Raw genomic sequence first — 18,314 nt, 5'->3', positions numbered from 1 at the left:
CATACGTACTTTTAATGGCTTGTGCAATTATGCACATACAAATGCAAATAAAGCATATAAAGATTTACTCATAAATACACGCACATAGACCCACGCACGCACACTCACACACACTTACACGCACGCGCACACACACACACACAGGGTCCCTGGGTGTGTTGCTGTGTTTCTTGTGGCCAGTCAGTGGCTGTACAGATGCGTGGTTTGCTTGTGGGGTCTCGGTATGGAGTCGGTGTCCTTGCTGACTCTCGGGGTGTGGCCCCCCCACTGCCAGACACATAATCAGGCTGATGGGGAGGCAGCGCCATGTCTGTTCTTTTCCTGTTTCCATTCACATCCGCCGGCCAATCAGAGCTCAGCTTCCGCTCGTCAGGCCGCAAGTCCAGGCGCATTGAGCAGGAAATACAGCCCAGCTCATGGAGCGTAGTCCATCAGATCAGCCAACACTTAATTTCATCTTTATGTACCACGCTGACGTGTACGTGTGTGTGTATGTGTTTGTGTCTGTGTGTGTGTGTGCTTGTCTGTGTTAGTATTTGTGTCTGTGTGTGCCCGCCTGTGGTTGTGTGTGTCTCTCTACATGTCTGTGTGTGTATGTGTGTGTGTGTCTGTATATCTGTGTGTGCGTCCCTTTGTGTGTGTGTCTGTGTGCGTCCCTCTGTGTATCGTGTCTGTCCCTCTGTGTGTTGCGTGTGTGTCTCTCTCTTGGTATATCTGTGTGTGTCCCTCTGTGTATTGTGTGTGTGTGTGTGTGTGTGTGTGCATCCCTCTGTGTGTTGTGTCTGTGTCCCTCAGTGTATAGTGTGTGCGCCCCTCTGTGTGTTATGTCTGTGTGTGTGTCCCTCTGAGTATAGTGTGTGTGTGCGTCCCACTGTGTGTTGTGTGTGTGTGTGTCTCTCTGTATATCTATGTGTGCGTCCCTCTGTGCTTGTGTGTGTGTGTGTCCTTCTGTGTATTGTGTTGTGTGTGTGTGTCCCTCCTGTGTGTGGTGTGTGTGTGTGTGTGTGTGCGCGTCCCTCCTGTGTGTTGTATGTGTGTGTGCGTCCCTCCTGTGTGTTGTGTGCGGGCGTGTTTGTGTGCTGCTGTTGCTTACCTGTCTGCCTGTGTAGAACCAGGTCACGGGGGATTACATTAGAAGATAACCTGTTTGTTTTGGAAAAATCCAGCCGACAAACATTCCTGCTTGTGCAGCCCGTGGCATGCCCCCCCCCCCCCCCACCAGCAGCCAGCTGACGTCCAGAAAACAAAGTGCACTCCGCTCCCCAGCCACCTCCCAGCTGTGTGACTCGGTTCCACCGGGGGCCACGTCTCCTTATTTTTAATCTGGCGATAATACAGTCCAGTATCTGCTGAAGAGGAAGTGCCCTAATGTTTAGGCTTCTCTCAGGTCCCTGTGTAAATACCCCCATGTTGTGAGCAGAAGCGAAATGCATTGAATGCCAGTCACAGTTGGCTTTAACTACAGACAAGTCAGAGTGGCAGAGACGTGCATGTGTCGTTTTTTCTGAAACATTAGTTTTCCATTTCTCAATAGATTCCCCCCTGTATGACGCATATGACCCCCCCCCCCCCACCTTTAACAGAGGGCCCAGGCCTGTTCTGTGTCGAGCTCTGAGTCCGGTGTTCCTCCGGCTCGGTGGCTGTGTTCCAGCGCCTGGGCTGCTAACCCAAACTGAACCTGATTTATTGGGCTGACGGGAAGTTCAGGTGTAATCTCCCCCCCCCGCGCCCCCCCCCGGCCCGGGCCTGTGCGAGGGCGAGAGCGGCGCACTGGGGTCCCTACTGTAAACAGATTGGGCCCGAGCGGGATGTGGGCTGGATCTGATGGCTGTTCCCGAATGTCTCCTGTACTGGACGGGGGCCAGGCGCAGTGAAATGGGTCCAGGTTTACGTTTGGTGGGGGTGGGGGGTGATGGGGGGGTGTTCGTTTAGAAGGGCTTCCGCAGGACAAAACACAGAAGGGGGATTTGGGATGTCGGGATGTCTGCCTCCAGAGGCTGCTTTTGGGACAGTATTTAAAAAATGAAATAAAGAAGTTGGACTCGATCGTGTTTTACAAATATTTTCTAACTGGTTTCTGTTGGAATTTGACATTCATTTTTGGCAATATTTGAATTGACCATTTAGGGCAGTTTTGTGCGCACGCACACGTGTTCGCAAGTTTGCATATGCATGCTCGCGCATGACTCATATCCTGTTCATTTACCTGGATTTATCCGGTCATGTGAGTAAAATGTTGTTCTTTTCTTACTTTCTTGCAGGATGCCAGGAAAGCATGCGCAGATGCTACCTTGTCTCAGGTAAACCCTCGTGAAAATTCACTAGCTTTGAGTCATATATATAATACTTCACAAAACACTGCATGTAAACATCATGACAACTTGCACAGACATTGTGTGCCCAGCCTAGACTGTTAGGAGTGCTGTGTATAGTATCTTAAATATCACAGTATTACATGGATGCTTATGTGGCTCGTCCAGCGACGGTCTTATGTGGCAAGTATTAATGAATGTTTGTGCAGTGCTGAAAAGGACGTTACCTAATACTTACAAAAGCGTCATGTGGTTCTTGCACAGACCCTTTCATGGAAATATTACAGAATGGGTTGATGTCGAGCTGCATCCGCTCTCAGTAGGCTAATGGCGAAGTGTTTGGATGCTCATAACATCCAGATTCAGAGAGCTGTATTTAGAGTGAGATTGTTTGGACAGAGCGGCCATGCTAGGTTTCCTGCCCTGGTGCACGTCTAGTGCAGCACCGCCTTTTCCTGTTAAGAAGAGAGTTCAGTGCAGAGAGCAGAGAGCATTCAGTACAAGAGCCAAGTCTAGAACTTTCTTTGTATGGAAAAAAAAAAAAAAGGACGTTGTCATTAACATTCAGACATCATGCCAGTACACATAGATTCAGATTATCAGAACATTGTAGGGACTTCCATCAGCATGGAGATACACATATTTTCAGATTCTCAGAACATTGTAGGGACTTCCATCAGCATGGAGATACACACATTTTCAGATTCTCAGAACATTGTAGGGACCTCGGGCCTCATGCAGGTACACACACATTTCTATTCTCAGACCTTTGTGGGGACCTCATGCAGGTACACACAAATTCAGATATTATCAAACCATTGCAGGGACGCTGTGGTGAATTTCACTTAGACTGGCGCTGTATGGGAATGACTTGTGCTGAATTGTCCTGTCCCCCCCCTCCCCCCCTTTTTTTCTTTTAAATTAAAAATAGATCACAGCCAACATCGATCCCGTTGGCCGAATTCAGATGCGCACCAGACGAACACTGAGGGGGCATCTGGCTAAGATCTACGCCATGCACTGGGGCACTGACTCAAGGTAATTTCATCAAGCCGCATGTCGTGTCAGTAAATTGAATTGCTCCATTTTGCGAATCCAGGAAGTGAGCGTGGAAGCGGGTTTTACTCGCTGCAGATTGCATCTCGCGCCGTCTCCCCTGCGCTGTCAGCCTCCGAGCCGCTCGCCGAGATCACTCGCACGATTTAAAAAAAATTAAAAAAAACGCTGCTTCCACAGAACGCACCCCTCAAAATACAATCTTACGGGTGGGATTTTTTGAAAATCCAGGGCGTAGTCAGAAATCTCAGAATCGGTGAGCTTGTGGCCTGTGTGTGTGTGCCCAGGTGCGTGGGGGGGGGGGAGGTATGCTTCTTCAGTGGGATTTGGGCCGTGGGGCGGTCTCTCAGGGCATACTCACTCACCTCAGCTTCTCAAAACTAATTACCTGACGGTGGGTGTGCTCGGGGTCCGCGGGGAACAGTCAGATTGCTTTGTCATGCTGCCGCGCTCTCCGGCTCCCGATTGGGCGCTGGGCTTCTCTTAGCGAAGCGTCCGGCGTCAGCCGCCGCGCCCCGGCTCTGACGTACGAGCGCCCGGGCCCGGTGGATCGCGTGGGCGAAGAAGGCGGGGCCGACTGAGACCGATGGCTTTTTCGTTCGGGGTTAGGAATGCCCCCCGTCTCCCTGTCAGCAGCGTACAGTAAGCAAAGACAGCCAGCATCCTTCCAGCAGGTTCTACCAGCTCGCTTTTATTCATAATAGGGGTGCTAACGGTCTTGACTTGTACCCCTTTCCCAAACACACACACACACACACACACACTCTCTCACACACACACACACACACACACACACACACTCTCTCACACACACACACACACACACACACACACACACACACACACACGCTCACCACACACACACACACACTTATACACACTCACGCACACACACACACACACACACACACACACACACACACACACACTCACACACACACACACACCACACACGCTCACACACACACACACACACACACACACACACACACACACACACACACACACACACACACACAGACACACACACACACACACACACACACACACACAGACACACACACACACACAGACACTCACACACACTCACACACACACACACACACACACACACCACACACGCTCACACACACACACACACACACACACACACAGACACTCACACACACACACACACACACACACACATACACACACCGCGCACACACACACACACACACACACACACACACACACACACACACACACACCGCGCACGCACACACACACACACACACACACACACACACACATGCACTCAAATCAACTTTCTTTTTAATTCTACCTTTCTCATGTGATGGTTCAGAGGAATGCAGTCATTCCTGTTTCTTGCGTGTGAGCATAGTTTTTGGTCATTAACATTAATAATACTGTATTTTTGACGCGTGGAATAGACCATATTATCAGATGTACGAAAACATTTATTTATTTGAGAGCTGTCTTATACAGGAGGTGGTTCAGCATGAAGATGCACAACGGTTGGCATGACTACCAGGGTGATTTAAATGACCCTGTTTGTGATTTAAAAGCGTTAATCCGAACCCAGTTTTTAATTAGTAAATGCAAACGAATTTCGGGGCTAATCTGAAGAAGCAGGCTTGCTTAATTCCACTCCTCCTTAAACGTGGGAGCGCGTGTCTGAGAAGTCAGACGATGCCTGACGGTCTCGTACGCATCTTTCTCAGAGGTGCGAGGGTCGAGGCGTGTGCCAGGTCGAAGGGGAAGTCCCTACACCGTTGGGCCGTTTTTGGGTTGAAGGTCCCAAGTGTTTTTTTTTTTTTGAGGTCATAAATCGTTAGGTGTTGCTCAGTTCGAAAAAACTTTTGTTGGGAAAAAGCACTGCCCAAATGGTTGGCGTTGTGTTGGTGTACGATTGTGGGAGCAAATCCCCCCACTCCAACCCCCCCCCCCCCCCACCCCGCACCCATGCAGGGCATGAGCCAGGTTTTGAAGAAGAACGGGGACATCTTTAAGCACAGGACGGAGGTGGGAGAGGCTGAAAGTGAAAGGTCTCTCGGGGACGCTCCGGGCCGTGTGCCCGAGTGTGTCCGTCTCCAAGGCCGGTATCGAGAGAGAGAGAGTTCTTGGCAGGACTGTACCTGGAGAGCCCCTATGACGAGGGTCATGTGACCTCGGGAAGACGTGCCCGTCTCTGCCGGCGTGGTTATACTGGCTTTGGTGGATTGGGGGCGGGGGGGGGGGGGGGGGGGGGGGGGGGGGGGGGGGGGGAGGAGGAGGAGGAGGATAGGGGAGGAGAGACCAGCGTTTTCCTGCCGAGGCGCTCAGACGTCCAGTAAACTGTCACTTCTTTGATTTGGATAACGAAGCCGACCGCCTTCCCGAGCCGCGGCGGCGGAGGTTCCAGTGAGGTGATTTGCCTTCGACGCCCGCGTGCGGAAACGCTGGCAGCTCCCTTTCATTTGCCTATTCAAAGCCGGTGGGGGCCGGAGAGCGTGTGCCGTCAGCACTGACGTCTGTGTCCCGCGTGCAGCTAGCGGCATGACAACCAGCTGTGTTTGACTTGCCTTGCAGCGGTTCTGTGTGTGTGTGTGTGTGTGTGTGTGTGTGTGTGACCCTCAAATGACCCGATCACATTTGAATGTTTCTTTGTTTGTTTGTTTCTAACAAGACTGTTGGGGTGGAGATGTGTGCCCCACCCAAAAATGTGCTGTTCTTGTCCTTCAGTTACCTTCTACTACGCTGGTTCTGGTTCTGGTTCTGTGTTCCAGATGAGAACTTTATTTTCTGGAGCACTTATTGTGTGAATTGTCTGACATTCCTCTTCTTTCTCACCCACAGGCTCTTAGTGAGTGCCTCCCAGGATGGTAAACTCATCATCTGGGATAGCTATACCACAAACAAGGTGAGACCCTCGAACCTACATCCAGTTCATTGTCATTTCAACTGTGCGTTTTCTGTTTTGCATTCGCTGTGATCACAGTGTTAATCATGTGAGATCATTTATACCCAGCCGCTGTGTGCTAGTGAGTGTGTAGATCCTTTTGTGTTTGTGTGTCCGCATGTGTTTACATGTGTGCGTTCTTGCGTGTATCTGTACATGCATGCATGCCTGCTTGTGTGTGTGTGTGTGTGTGTGTGTGCGTTTGTGTGTCTGTGCACGCGTACCTGCGTGCTTGCGTGTTTGTGTACGCGCGTGCACGCATGCTTGCGTGCGTGTCTGCATGTGTACATGTATGCGTACATGCGCGTGTGCTCGCTTGCGCGTGCGTTTCTCACTCGCCGCTCTTGGGCTCCCGCAGGTGCACGCCATCCCGCTGCGCTCCTCGTGGGTGATGACCTGCGCGTACGCCCCGTCTGGGAACTACGTGGCCTGCGGCGGCCTGGACAACATCTGCTCCATCTACAACCTGAAGACGCGCGAGGGGAACGTCCGCGTGAGCCGCGAGTTAGCCGGACACACGGGTACGTTTACGCCCTGCGCGCCTGACTGCAGTGAAATAGTGCCGGCTCCTGGATCGGGTCAGGGGCTCTTGCACAGAGGGGCCCTGGGCTGCTTGCTCTGACACACACGTTGCCTTTGCTGCGTTTGAAGCAGCAGCTGCAGGTGTTTTTTAACAGTTCTTTTTTGAGTCCACCCAGGCTCTGTGTGTGGGTTAGACTGGGGAGGGGGGGGGGGGGGGGGGCGGCTCTGTCACGCTTCGCTGTGGGTTGTGGGCGGGGCCACCGGCCTGCGGTTTTGCAGGTCGTTAGGTGAGGCGTACTGGCAGAGCGCTGGCATGACTCGCTGACTGGGGGCTGATGGGTATTCCAAACCGCAGCGCTGCTAGCGCTTTCATGTCCTGTGTGAAAGCAGACCCCGCCCCGTCCGCACACCGCCTAGCTGTCTGTGCTCATCCACGTGCGGGCCGTCTCACATTTAACCCCACTTTACAGGCTCACAGCGCCTCGCTGGGAGATTTAGGGCCCAAATCTCAAGCACTACTACTGAGCAATTCCAGCAGGACTGACTGAAATACATTTTTTAAAAACATGACGTCTTTCTTTAAGATCACTGAATGTTATTTCTGGGCATTTGGCAATGACACTTACCCCCCCCCCCCCCCCCCTTCCCCCTAACCTCTCACCCCCAGGTTACCTTTCCTGCTGTCGTTTCCTGGATGATAACCAGATTGTCACCAGCTCTGGAGACACCACCTGGTGAGTAAGGGAACTGCACTGCAGGCTCACCCCCCCCCCCCCCCCCCCCCCCCCCCCCAGCGGCTGCCCACAGGCCATTGGCTGTGCGTTTCCTCTGACGGCACAGACGTCAGATTGATTAATGCACGCCAGATACACGGCAGAAATGAACAGCGTGTTCATGAGAATAAACTGGAGACGGGATTATGAGCGCTAACCACACACACACACACACGCACGCACACGCACGTACACACACGCACACACGCAAAGAGACACACACACACACACACTCACACACACACACACACACACGCACTCACACACACACACGCACACACACACACGCACGCACGCACGCACGCACGCACGCACCTGGGCTGTCGCTCAGCCGGGGAATACGAGAGGTGCAGGGGTGAAACAAAATGCTTTTGTTTCCTTTTGGAGCGTTCGTGCAGGGATTCGTCACAAATTCACCCTGTTACTGTTGCGCTCGTTGAGCCAAAATGGCTCCCGTTACTGACCCGTGCGCGCCTGCGTTTCCCGTCCCGCAGCGCTCTGTGGGACATCGAGACCGGCCAGCAGACGACCACCTTCGCTGGCCACACCGGCGACGTCATGAGCCTCTCCCTGGCGCCGGACACCCGGTTATTTGTGTCGGGCGCCTGCGACGCCTCCGCCAAGCTGTGGGACGTCCGAGAAGGCATGTGCCGGCAGACCTTCACGGGCCACGAGTCCGACATCAACGCCATCTGCGTGAGTCCCTCCCCCTTTCCGCAGCGCGAGCAGGACGGGCTGTCCGCGGGGTTGCCAGATGCCCGGTTTTTCAACCCGAATGTCCGGTTTTTTAATTGCTTGTACAGGTTCGGTTTGTGGTCCCAAACGAACAAGGTAACGCCCGGTCTGAGTAAAGGATTTTAAAAATTAACCGTTAATTTGTAATGAATCTGCAGTCAGAATTCATCCCCACCTACCCCAATCCGCCATCTATTCCAACAGTTCCTCACCTTGTCCGCGATTAAGCCTTCCAGTTGTCTGGTTTGCACAAATTCTAAATCTGGCAACCCTAGCTGTCAGTCAGTGAGAATGATGTTTAAAAGACTGAATACCTCACGCTTGGCTCGGGTTAAAAACAAGGTACAGAGTGTGGGGAAGAGGTTTAGAGATTCAGAAGATTCAGGTGAGTCTCACCGAGTGAATGAAGTCATGATGATGCTCCGTTTTTCGGTCGTGCTTGTGAGATGACTTTGCACTCCGGTAGAGAAGTAACACCTCTCGACGCGGGGTTTCAGTTCTTCCCCAACGGCAACGCCTTCGCCACGGGCTCGGACGACGCCACCTGCAGGCTGTTCGACCTGCGCGCCGACCAGGAGCTGATGGTGTACTCCCACGACAACATCATCTGCGGCATCACCTCGGTGGCGTTCTCCAAGAGCGGCCGCCTGCTGCTGGCCGGCTACGACGACTTCAACTGCAACGTGTGGGACACGCTCAAGGCCGACCGCGCAGGTGAGGAAAAAAAACCAAATTAAAAGCGCGCTCTCCTGTACCGACGCAGCGGTCATGTGACACACGGCACAGCCTCAGTCTCGGCCTTCTCCGCGAGCAATTTTCGGTGAGCTAATTGAGCCGGCTTGTGAATCTCTGTGAACGTGCAACTCTCGACTGCATCGATTTGTGGGTTGCATGAAACCGAGTGTTATAATGTTGACGCCGACAACCTCTTCATGCCAGCTTAAGGTCACAGCACTTGCACAACCATTACACAACCATTTACAGTAACTTATGAAAAAAAAACAACACCGTGAATCCCCTTCTGCAGAGACTTTAAAGGAAAGCAGCCATACTCGTTTGTCACTGGAAATGTTTTTGTTTTTTCCCCTCTTTACTTAAAAATGGAACTGAACTGAACGTGGGCGGCCGAGCACTTCACTTCTGGCTTGGACTGCCCCCGGCCATTGTTCACAGTGACGTTCGCAGGACGAGCAGAACTAACGATGTCATCTTTCCATCTGTGGAAGTTGCGCTTAAAGAGCCCTATACCTGCTGTAAAATGGGGCCGGTTGGGTGTGGAGGGGGGCCAGTCAGGAAGTGGGGAGGGTGGGTGGTACATGATGGGGAGGGGCCATTCGAGAGTGGGGATGGAGGCCGTCACCAGTGGGAGGGGCCAGTCGGCAGTGGGAGGGGCCGGTCACTAGTGGCAGGAGCCAGTGTGCAGTGGGAGGGGCCAGTCGGCTCAGGAGGGGCCCTGTGGAGACACGCAGTCCAGGCCCCCCCCCCTCCTCACAGCCACCTCCAGCCATTTCACCAGCTGCCGCTGCGGAAGGCTTCCTACCGGGGCCATGAATTTTTCAGTGATATCGACTGGGCGTGCATTAGTGATCACAGGGAAGCTGGCTAAAGGGAACTGGGGCTGACGTACAGCCACAGACGACAATCGTTTAAAAAAATAAATAAAGAATTTAATAAATAAATGCATTCAAAGGGTTGATGGTTCTGCCATTTGGTCAGTCCTCACACCAGATGATTGCAAGGAGTGGTTCTTTCGTCTTGCCCCGTGTGAGCGTGTGCAGAATTTGATGCCTGGTTTTGTTTGAACTGTTTGTTGGGTTTAGTAGCAGGCTGAATTAATAATACTAGTAATATGAGCCTCATTTATGTACCACCTTTCCTGCAGCATTGCAGCTCAAAGTGCTTTACATACTGAGCCGATCGATACTGGGAAACAGGACAAATTTGGGTGGGTGGGTGGGTGTGGGAGGGCATCTCTTTCTAAATTCAGCAGGGGTGGTCAGTGTGTAACCATTAGGCTACACTTGACTCTGATTGGACACAAGTGTAGTCTAATAGTTAGGGAACTGGGCGTGTGACCCTGAGGTTGCCGGTTCAGATCTCAGACGGGGCACTGCTGTTGTACCCTTGAACAAGCTGCTTAACCTGAATATGCTTCAGTAAATATCCTGCTGTGTAAATGGAAACTACATTGAAGTGTAAGATGCTGTGGATAAGAGAGAAATGGCGGAAATGTTTTTTATGCGTTCTGACCAGGGTGTGAAGTGAACACCCAGCTACCAGGTAAAATTTTGATTGAGGCCGGTAAGATTTCTCTACTCTAGCAGCCACTTTGACAGGTAACCCGCCAGGTTGTGCTGCAATGTACAAGGTAACGCGGCCGATGAAATGTTTAAAATGGCGGGTGGTGTTGAGATCGTAACCGTGTCGCTGTGACGCGTTCCAGGTGTGCTGGCCGGCCACGACAACCGCGTGAGCTGCTTGGGCGTGACCGACGACGGCATGGCGGTAGCCACAGGGTCCTGGGACAGCTTCCTCAAGATCTGGAACTAGAGCCTGAAGGTCGGGCCCCGCCCCCGCGCCCGCCCCCCCCCCCCCCCCATCCATCCATCCATCCATCCACGGCAGCCGAGCTCATGTTTACAGCGCTTATCGTGCCATCGGAGTCCTGACACCGCGCCAACATGTAACACGCGACGTCGACTTGCGGTCCGCTTCGTCAGGTGTTGGGCTTCATCCAAAAGTTATAGAATAAGCCCGCTGCATGTGTGAGTTAAATACACAGCGCAGGTAACTTCATAAGCTTGGACTGGAAGATAATTATAGAATTTAAGGTCAGTTTTTTCAAAGTAACATTACAGAAATATTGCTACAAGCTATCGATTTTAGGCATGTTTATAGTGGCTCAATGTACAACGTTGATTTGTTGCAATCTAGTTAAAATGTTCACTGGACATCTTTATTGTTGTCGTTTTTAATGTATTTATGATTAGCTGTTGTGTTTATTAATGGCTTTATGAATAACTTCTTCTTTTGCATTTTTCAGCCATATTTGAAAGGTGCAAGGTTTAGTACTGCTGGCTTTGTCAGTGGGCTGGACCTTTTTTGTTTTCACCAGTAGAGTCTTGTAAAAGGACAGAATGCTTGCTTTTTGCACTCACATTACATAAGCTGCTCTTCCTGTGTCATTTCATCTATGACGAGTGCCTGTGCATTTTATTTTTTATTTTAAGGAAGTGAAATGTCTGCAAGGGGAGGCTGTAACTTGAGGGTACTGGCCGTCTAAACCTTCTGTAGATTATTTTCTGTTTGTAAAGCCCCATAACTGCTCAAGTTGTGATTATAAGAACAAGTCTATTTTAAGATTGGTTTTTAGATTTTTAGACTTGTCATGCAGTCTGAAGACATTACTTTGGTGCCATTAAAGAGCAGCAAATGCTTAAGGTTGTATTTGTGTGAAGTCTGCTCATCAGTTGTAAAGGTGTACCACTACGTGGGAGGTGAGGTGTGTGTGCGCGCGCGTGCGTGCGAGAGAGGAGAGGGGTGGTTTGGACATACAGCTGAACACATTGGTTTCTAACTCTTTTCTGCCATCTGCTGCTGGAGTGTGGCATAGCACTTAGTTTTTTTCAAGACACCCAATTTGAAAGCAGTTTGAGAAGCTTGGTGATCCAGCTCGCATTCAACCACATTTCCCCTTCTCTGTGCTCTCTTCCAGGTGGCATCCGGACTCCAAAGTTGACTGGAAGACCATTCCAACATCAAAATGTTAAAATTTCATTGCATATCCAATCTTCTCAAACGCCACAAACAAACTGACTCAAAACATCCCCAAAACCATGAAAGGCAAAAAAAAACGGTACCTTTCTTTCTCATTTAAAAAAAAGAAGAGCACAAGTGATTATCACTCAGCTAAAAAAGAAAAAACAACAACAACAAAAAAGGAAGAATTGTGTGGTAATAAATGAAACGGGGAAAATGAAATTGTGCATTCCCTCTGGGACCATTCTATGATGAGAAACAAACACTATCATCCCATCCAAATGTATCATGTACCTTGAAAAGAAATGTTTGAGTGAGCGTAATTATACAGTGATCTAACTGTTGATAGGCTTTTTTTTGTTTTGTTTTGTTTGTTTTTTGTTTTTGTTTTATTGGGGTTTTTCCCCCAAGAATTAGATCGGTGAACTCCGTCGGTTAATGTTTAAATGAGGATTGAAAGCTTTTATCTCCTAGTCTTTCAAATTTTTTAGAATTGAGTTTGTAGATTTAAAGTTAAAAGTCAGAAGAACTCACGTGTCATTTTTAATCCAGCTTTACCACGAGGAAAACCAGACAGTAGTAAGCGAAAACAGAGCGAAATATAATCAGCTTCACCAGGGAGTCCATGGCCAGCTTTCGGGGCATGTCAGTTCTGTATATTTAGTCTCAGATTCCCCCCCCCCCCCCATTTTCTGTTTCTGTCTCGTCACAAATCTTTGTTTGCACAAAAAGAAACCTTGCGTATATAGAATAATGTTGAAAACGTTAACTAACCAAGCACATGCTGTTTATGATAATGAATGCTCGTTTTTAAAACAACAAAAAAAAACAATTTTAACCATTTCTTCACCATTTTGTTGGGTAATGTAGAATAATTAAATGAAGATTAACCCCTCAATTCATCATTTTTTCTTTTCTTTTTTGTTGAACTCGGGTTTTTGGACGGGGGTTGTGGCTGGGTTGGGTTGGGGGGGGGGGGGTGGGGCTGAATTTTTACCCTGGCTTCCGTCCGGAGTTTCCTGTTTGAACAGAGCTTCAAGAGCTCTGTGCTTGGAAATACAGTTCCTGCTCTGTGAATGAAATGTTGTACAAATCAATGTTTGAAAATAATATTGAAACTTTCTAAGTTAAAAATTGAAAAAAAGAAAGAATTTCTTTTGGTTGTCTGCCATGGGTGGGTTAACTTAGAATCGCATGCTGTAGAATTGCTTAAAAAAGTGCATATGGAACTAAGTCCTTTGATGTTTTTCTTTAAGAAATTAACCTGTTAAACTGTCCTTCACAGCTGTATTTATACTGTTTTTGGCTACTCTGTGCATACATAATTCAACTAAACTGGCAACGCTATGCACCTGAGAGAAGCAAACATATTGGCTAAAAATCTGCACACGACCTGTTGTCAACACATTTGAAACTGTTAATTGAGGAATGAAAACAAGATGTCCTTTTTCTGTCTACACGAAGCAAACACGCTCACAAACACACACACACACACACACACACACAGACACGCATGCGCACACACAAATAGAACAAAGACGTTCAGACTTCCTCTGTAGCAAACAATTTCCAGAAACAAAAACAAAAAAAATGTTAAGAATCATTTTGTAACAAACAGGTTTTTTTCTGGCTTTCTTTAATAATAAAAAATGGGGAAAAAAATAAATAAAAAAAACCTTGCAGCATCTGAATGGCAGAACTTTCTGTTGTTCCCTTCTCACTGTAAACAGAAGCTCTTTCTTTAGCGGTAGTGCCATTATTTCCCATTCTGTTTTTTCTCTGCGACATTCTGTAGAAAAAATGTGCTGTAATTGTGCGTTAGGCCTGGAGTTGGCAACAAAAAAAAAAAAAACATTTTAAAAAGAAGAAAAAATTAAATAAATTCCCTTTCTTTTTCTCTATCCATGAAATAACTGTAAAGTTCTGCACCCCCAACTGTACCCCTTTCACCTTTTGTATTTAATTTTAAAGTCAGTCAATGTACTACAGAAAGCTGGATGCAAGATAGAAACTATATTAAAATGTACTGTTATTTAAGATGTAATAAAAGCAGTTTGAGATGATGTTTTTGGGTGTCTCATTCCTTTAGAAATGTTCTGGGTTTTTTTGGGATAACCTCTCTTATGAGTCTCTGCCCTGAGGTCATTTTCACACAACACATTAAACTGGGTGAGGTTTCCAAGCTGAAATCTGTCCGGGTTTAAAATGCTATATCCTTGCTCTCATTGCAGCGATTTCAGGAAAGTTCTAGTTTCACTGCTGTTCATTTAATGTTGTGTAATGCATTTGGCTTGGCTGAAAATTAGGGTGGTTTTGTTCTTATTTGTAGATCTTAGTTTAATGTTCAGTAGGGTAGTTGCAATCAAGTCTGCACTTCTTGCACTTGCTGTCTCTCTTGGGACAGCACTGTTCCCCTATAATTTATGCACTTTGATCCCTGATATTTGCATTTGTGCTTGCACTGTAAATGGCTCTGAATAAGAGCGTCTGCTAAATGCCAGTAAAGTTTTACATCCTGAGCCAAGCACTTCTCCCCTGGACACCTCAGCAAAACCCTTGGAATATTCCCTCTTTGAGATGTATTGAAGCCTTGTGTGATTTTCCACATATTTCAGAAAGAACTCAATATTTTTAGTTGAAATGTGTATTAACCCTGAATATTGTATTGATTGTTTTCACTTGTTATTCACACATTATAAGCTTAAGTGACCAAAAGTTGAAATTTACTTCATTTCTCCAACACTGTGGAGAGAGAGAGAGAGAGAGAGAGAGAGAAATGAACAAAAGAAAGCAAACCTTTTCCTCTTAGGTTCTCTGCATCTTGCAGTGAAGGGGAAATTAACCTCAGTCCCCATCGATGTGTGTAGTATCACCTAGATAATGCACAGGGGCTATTTTGTGCCATCTTGCTCAACACAAATAATCAGTCGTGTTAGAGGGGGAGGGACCTTGGGGGGTCAATCAGTTAAGTTAAATATTCATTTGAAGCTGTATGTGAAAGCTCTGACAGTGATGTCATCACACTAGAGAGCAAATGAGAACCAAGACCACTCACTCCAGGTAGCTAATGTACAATTTGTTTCCGTGTATTTGATCTTGGTACACCATACACATATGTGAAATTAAAGAAATCCAACTAAATGGGATAGGAACCTCAAAAGTCAACTAAATGATGGCCCATGCATCTTACTTTGCTTCACTTGTATTGTTTCAGTGGTTTCTGAATGTTTACTTGATATAGCGGTTAACTTCTGGAAGTATACAGGAACACAGCCTGTGGGGTGTCTGTTCTCAATTATAACTAGGCTATACATATCTGAAACATTTTACAAACCAGTCATGCAAGTGAAAAATGTATGTTTCTTTCCTTTGTGTTTTTGAACAATGTTTGCAGTCAGTGAAGATTAAGACCTCTTTTTTAAGTATAGGAGTATGGGAGAAACCAACAGTATGGATTAAGTATCTCTATAATTGCTCTTCTCGCCTATTATCCTGAAATGTTGAAGCACATGTCAAACTAATTCATCCTCTGTGGAATCTGACGGAAACCTTGCCCAAAACCAAAATTATTTGCACAGACCTAGACATAAGCCTTTTGAATACCTATTGCACCAAACGGTTCCTGCCTGCCCAACACCCACACATGCAACGACCACACTCCTGCTCTGTGCATTAACAGCGTTTATATAGCATGTCCTTTTGAGTTAACAACGTGATTGAAAGAAACGCGTTGACAACGTTCTTTTCTTACCTAACGAATTTACCGATTTGTTATAGTCACTCCCATCGGCAATTTCATACCGCCAATAGACTAAATACTGCACACTGTCTTATGTCATCATCTGTATAGAACGATGATTCTTTTTTGTGCATTCTGGGTAATTTCTCTTTGAACAATGACGTGTGCGAAAGTAACCAATAGATTTACTGGGGCAGGCTTTCGACTCTGGTGTTGCCAAATCTGATGAAACCCCGCATTTTTAAGATGTTGAAGTCTGTGGAGAGATGCCGTGGGGAATTTTATTGAGCGCGTCTTAACACAACGAAAACAGAATAGATTCTGGTAAGAATTTCTACTAGGACGATTAACTGAGAACGTATGAATCTGTTCTGGTGCATTTCCTACTTGGAACCCTTCTCATCGCTCAACGGCACCAGCATCTCCCGATTGCTAATTTCGAGGTCAGTAGAGCCAGGGAAGGGAATTCCGGATAGGGGATTTTTGACAGAACGATAGGAACACTAAGGGCCTGGCAACGGTGATCCCGGTGTCTGTCAAACTGCTTGAACTGATTTCCTCACTAAGTAACGAAAGAAGTAGAAGGCAGATGAGTAGGCTAAATTGTAGCCTATGTGGGTAATGGGTTTACCATGGACAGTTTCTAGGACCACAACTATCTGACGTTGGCTGATTTGTTTAGGGAGGTGCTCTGATCAAGAGTCAGTAGATACTGTAGTACGACTGCTGAACCGCAAAGTGCACGTAGACTGACGGATTAAGGTAATGTTAACGTAGTTTAGCTAACGATAGCCAACTAGCTAACGTAATTTCATTTTTGAGTGGTGTTCACCGGCAGTATGCACATGTTCGTTGTAACAACATAGCTAGGTAGTCTAACAGTTATGATTCATTTGCAAAGCATGCTGTCAAGTTATTAGGTTCTTGTTGATAATTTAATACAACCAGCCTATGGCATTAGCATTATTGGTAGCCAAGGTAATTTAGCTAGCTAGTTATCTTTCATATGGAGAAACGGAGCCAGCGCTAGTTCCGTAGCTAGCTATTTAATTGATTGGTCGCTAGCTAACGCTAGAGAAGTAATCAACATTGACGTTATAGCTGTGGTTCCTGTCTTTGTCGGCTGCGAGATACCGCCAAAGGCTTTGTGCTACAGATAAGCTAGCTGACGAGGACGTTCCTACCAGTTTGTTTTTATCATAGTAAAATTCGCGGGTGTGTAGATGGCTAGATTTTGGATTTGCTTGCTGTATTACTAGGTATGTACTGGCTAGCTAGCTACTATTAATGAAGTAAGCATGCACATGATATCTGCTGTTTCAGGAGTTATATTGGCTGACTTTAGCGAAGCGTTTTGGTTTGACTAGCTGGCTAACTTTTGAATGGCCAGCCCCAGGCATTTACGTTAGCCCACATAATCCGGTTGTATAACGTCCGCCAACTAGTTTAAGAAATATGCCATGGGTATGTCATTTGCAGTATCGTACTTTGAATGTACTGTACATCTGCATTTTAAATTCGTTGTGTAAATTATTTAATATGGATTACCATTTTCTTATCCGAGTCGGTCTGACTAACGTCAACTTTTTTAAAGATCACTTTAAAATCGTCTCCCTCGAAATGACAAGACAATGAAGTAAAAAAAATTTAAAAAAACACAAATAACTACCACAATTTTGTGAGGCAAAGAAACATGTTTGTGGAGCAAACGTCATTAAGTTAACAGACTTAACAAGCCGACTGATCCTGCATAGAAAAGCAATGTAGGGTAAAGAGGAGAAAAATTAGCTTTCGATTAGCTTTGTTTTTGTGGTCTGACCGAGGATGGTCCAATAGCAACGAGAGACTGGAGTCGTACTACTTTTGACAGGAAGACACTGGCAGCATTTTTGCGCCATTGTGGCTTTCTCTTGGTTCCTTTGTGGGAACTTCGTATCGGTCAGGTTTGAAAAAGAGGAAATTAACTGTATCGTTATGTAGATACTAACTTAGACTACGGATCACATACTTTTTCGGTCTTGTGACTGTTGACATACTTCGTTAATTGCCGTGAAATGATGCGAAATATTACAGTTACCTGGTAAGAGTTGTATATGAAAAGCTAGTAATATGCATTCTGAAATTGCTAGTTTCGTCAATCATCATTTATTCTTAATTCCAACCTTCAAATTATTGACTGAATTAAAGTAACTGTTGTTCTACCTCATTATGATTCGCACCAGATTCCAATGACGATTTCACTATTTGAATTTAGTGACATCTAGGCTATATGATCTGTATCATATCAGTAACATTTGTGATTATGTGTAAGATAAACTTTTGGTTTTGGTGTTTATAATGTGAAAACTTGAACCGCGCAAAAATGCAAGAAATTATTTGGTTGTCTCAGCATTTGGGCTCTCTGTGTTTAATAGTAAAGCAAGTGCCGTATATGCTGTGCAGACAAGTGACGGCAAATTTTAGAAGTGTCTGAGGGA

The 18,314-nt window shown here is 46.9% G+C and overlaps 1 protein-coding gene across 1 annotated transcript in view; it reads left to right on the top strand.

Moving 5' to 3' along the window:
- The window catches only part of gnb1a (guanine nucleotide binding protein (G protein), beta polypeptide 1a), a 48,131-nt gene extending 33,970 nt beyond the window's left edge, over window positions 1-14,161 (top strand). Inside the window, exons 3-11 of the mRNA XM_035381543.1 lie at window positions 2,262-2,300; window positions 3,244-3,350; window positions 6,207-6,270; window positions 6,668-6,830; window positions 7,499-7,565; window positions 8,099-8,300; window positions 8,837-9,053; window positions 10,783-10,898; window positions 12,055-14,161. Of these exons, the coding sequence (XP_035237434.1) occupies window positions 2,262-2,300; window positions 3,244-3,350; window positions 6,207-6,270; window positions 6,668-6,830; window positions 7,499-7,565; window positions 8,099-8,300; window positions 8,837-9,053; window positions 10,783-10,889 (966 nt within the window). The 3' untranslated portion in view covers window positions 10,890-10,898; window positions 12,055-14,161. The remainder of the gene's footprint in view (window positions 1-2,261; window positions 2,301-3,243; window positions 3,351-6,206; window positions 6,271-6,667; window positions 6,831-7,498; window positions 7,566-8,098; window positions 8,301-8,836; window positions 9,054-10,782; window positions 10,899-12,054) is intronic.
- Window positions 14,162-18,314: the final 4,153 nt, after the last annotated feature.

The sequence above is a fragment of the Anguilla anguilla genome, chromosome 11 (assembly GCF_013347855.1).
Source record: "Anguilla anguilla isolate fAngAng1 chromosome 11, fAngAng1.pri, whole genome shotgun sequence".
Classification (NCBI taxonomy): domain Eukaryota; kingdom Metazoa; phylum Chordata; class Actinopteri; order Anguilliformes; family Anguillidae; genus Anguilla; species Anguilla anguilla.
The sequence above is the reverse complement of the archived record's forward strand: the minus strand, read 5'-3'. Positions and strand labels throughout refer to the sequence as shown.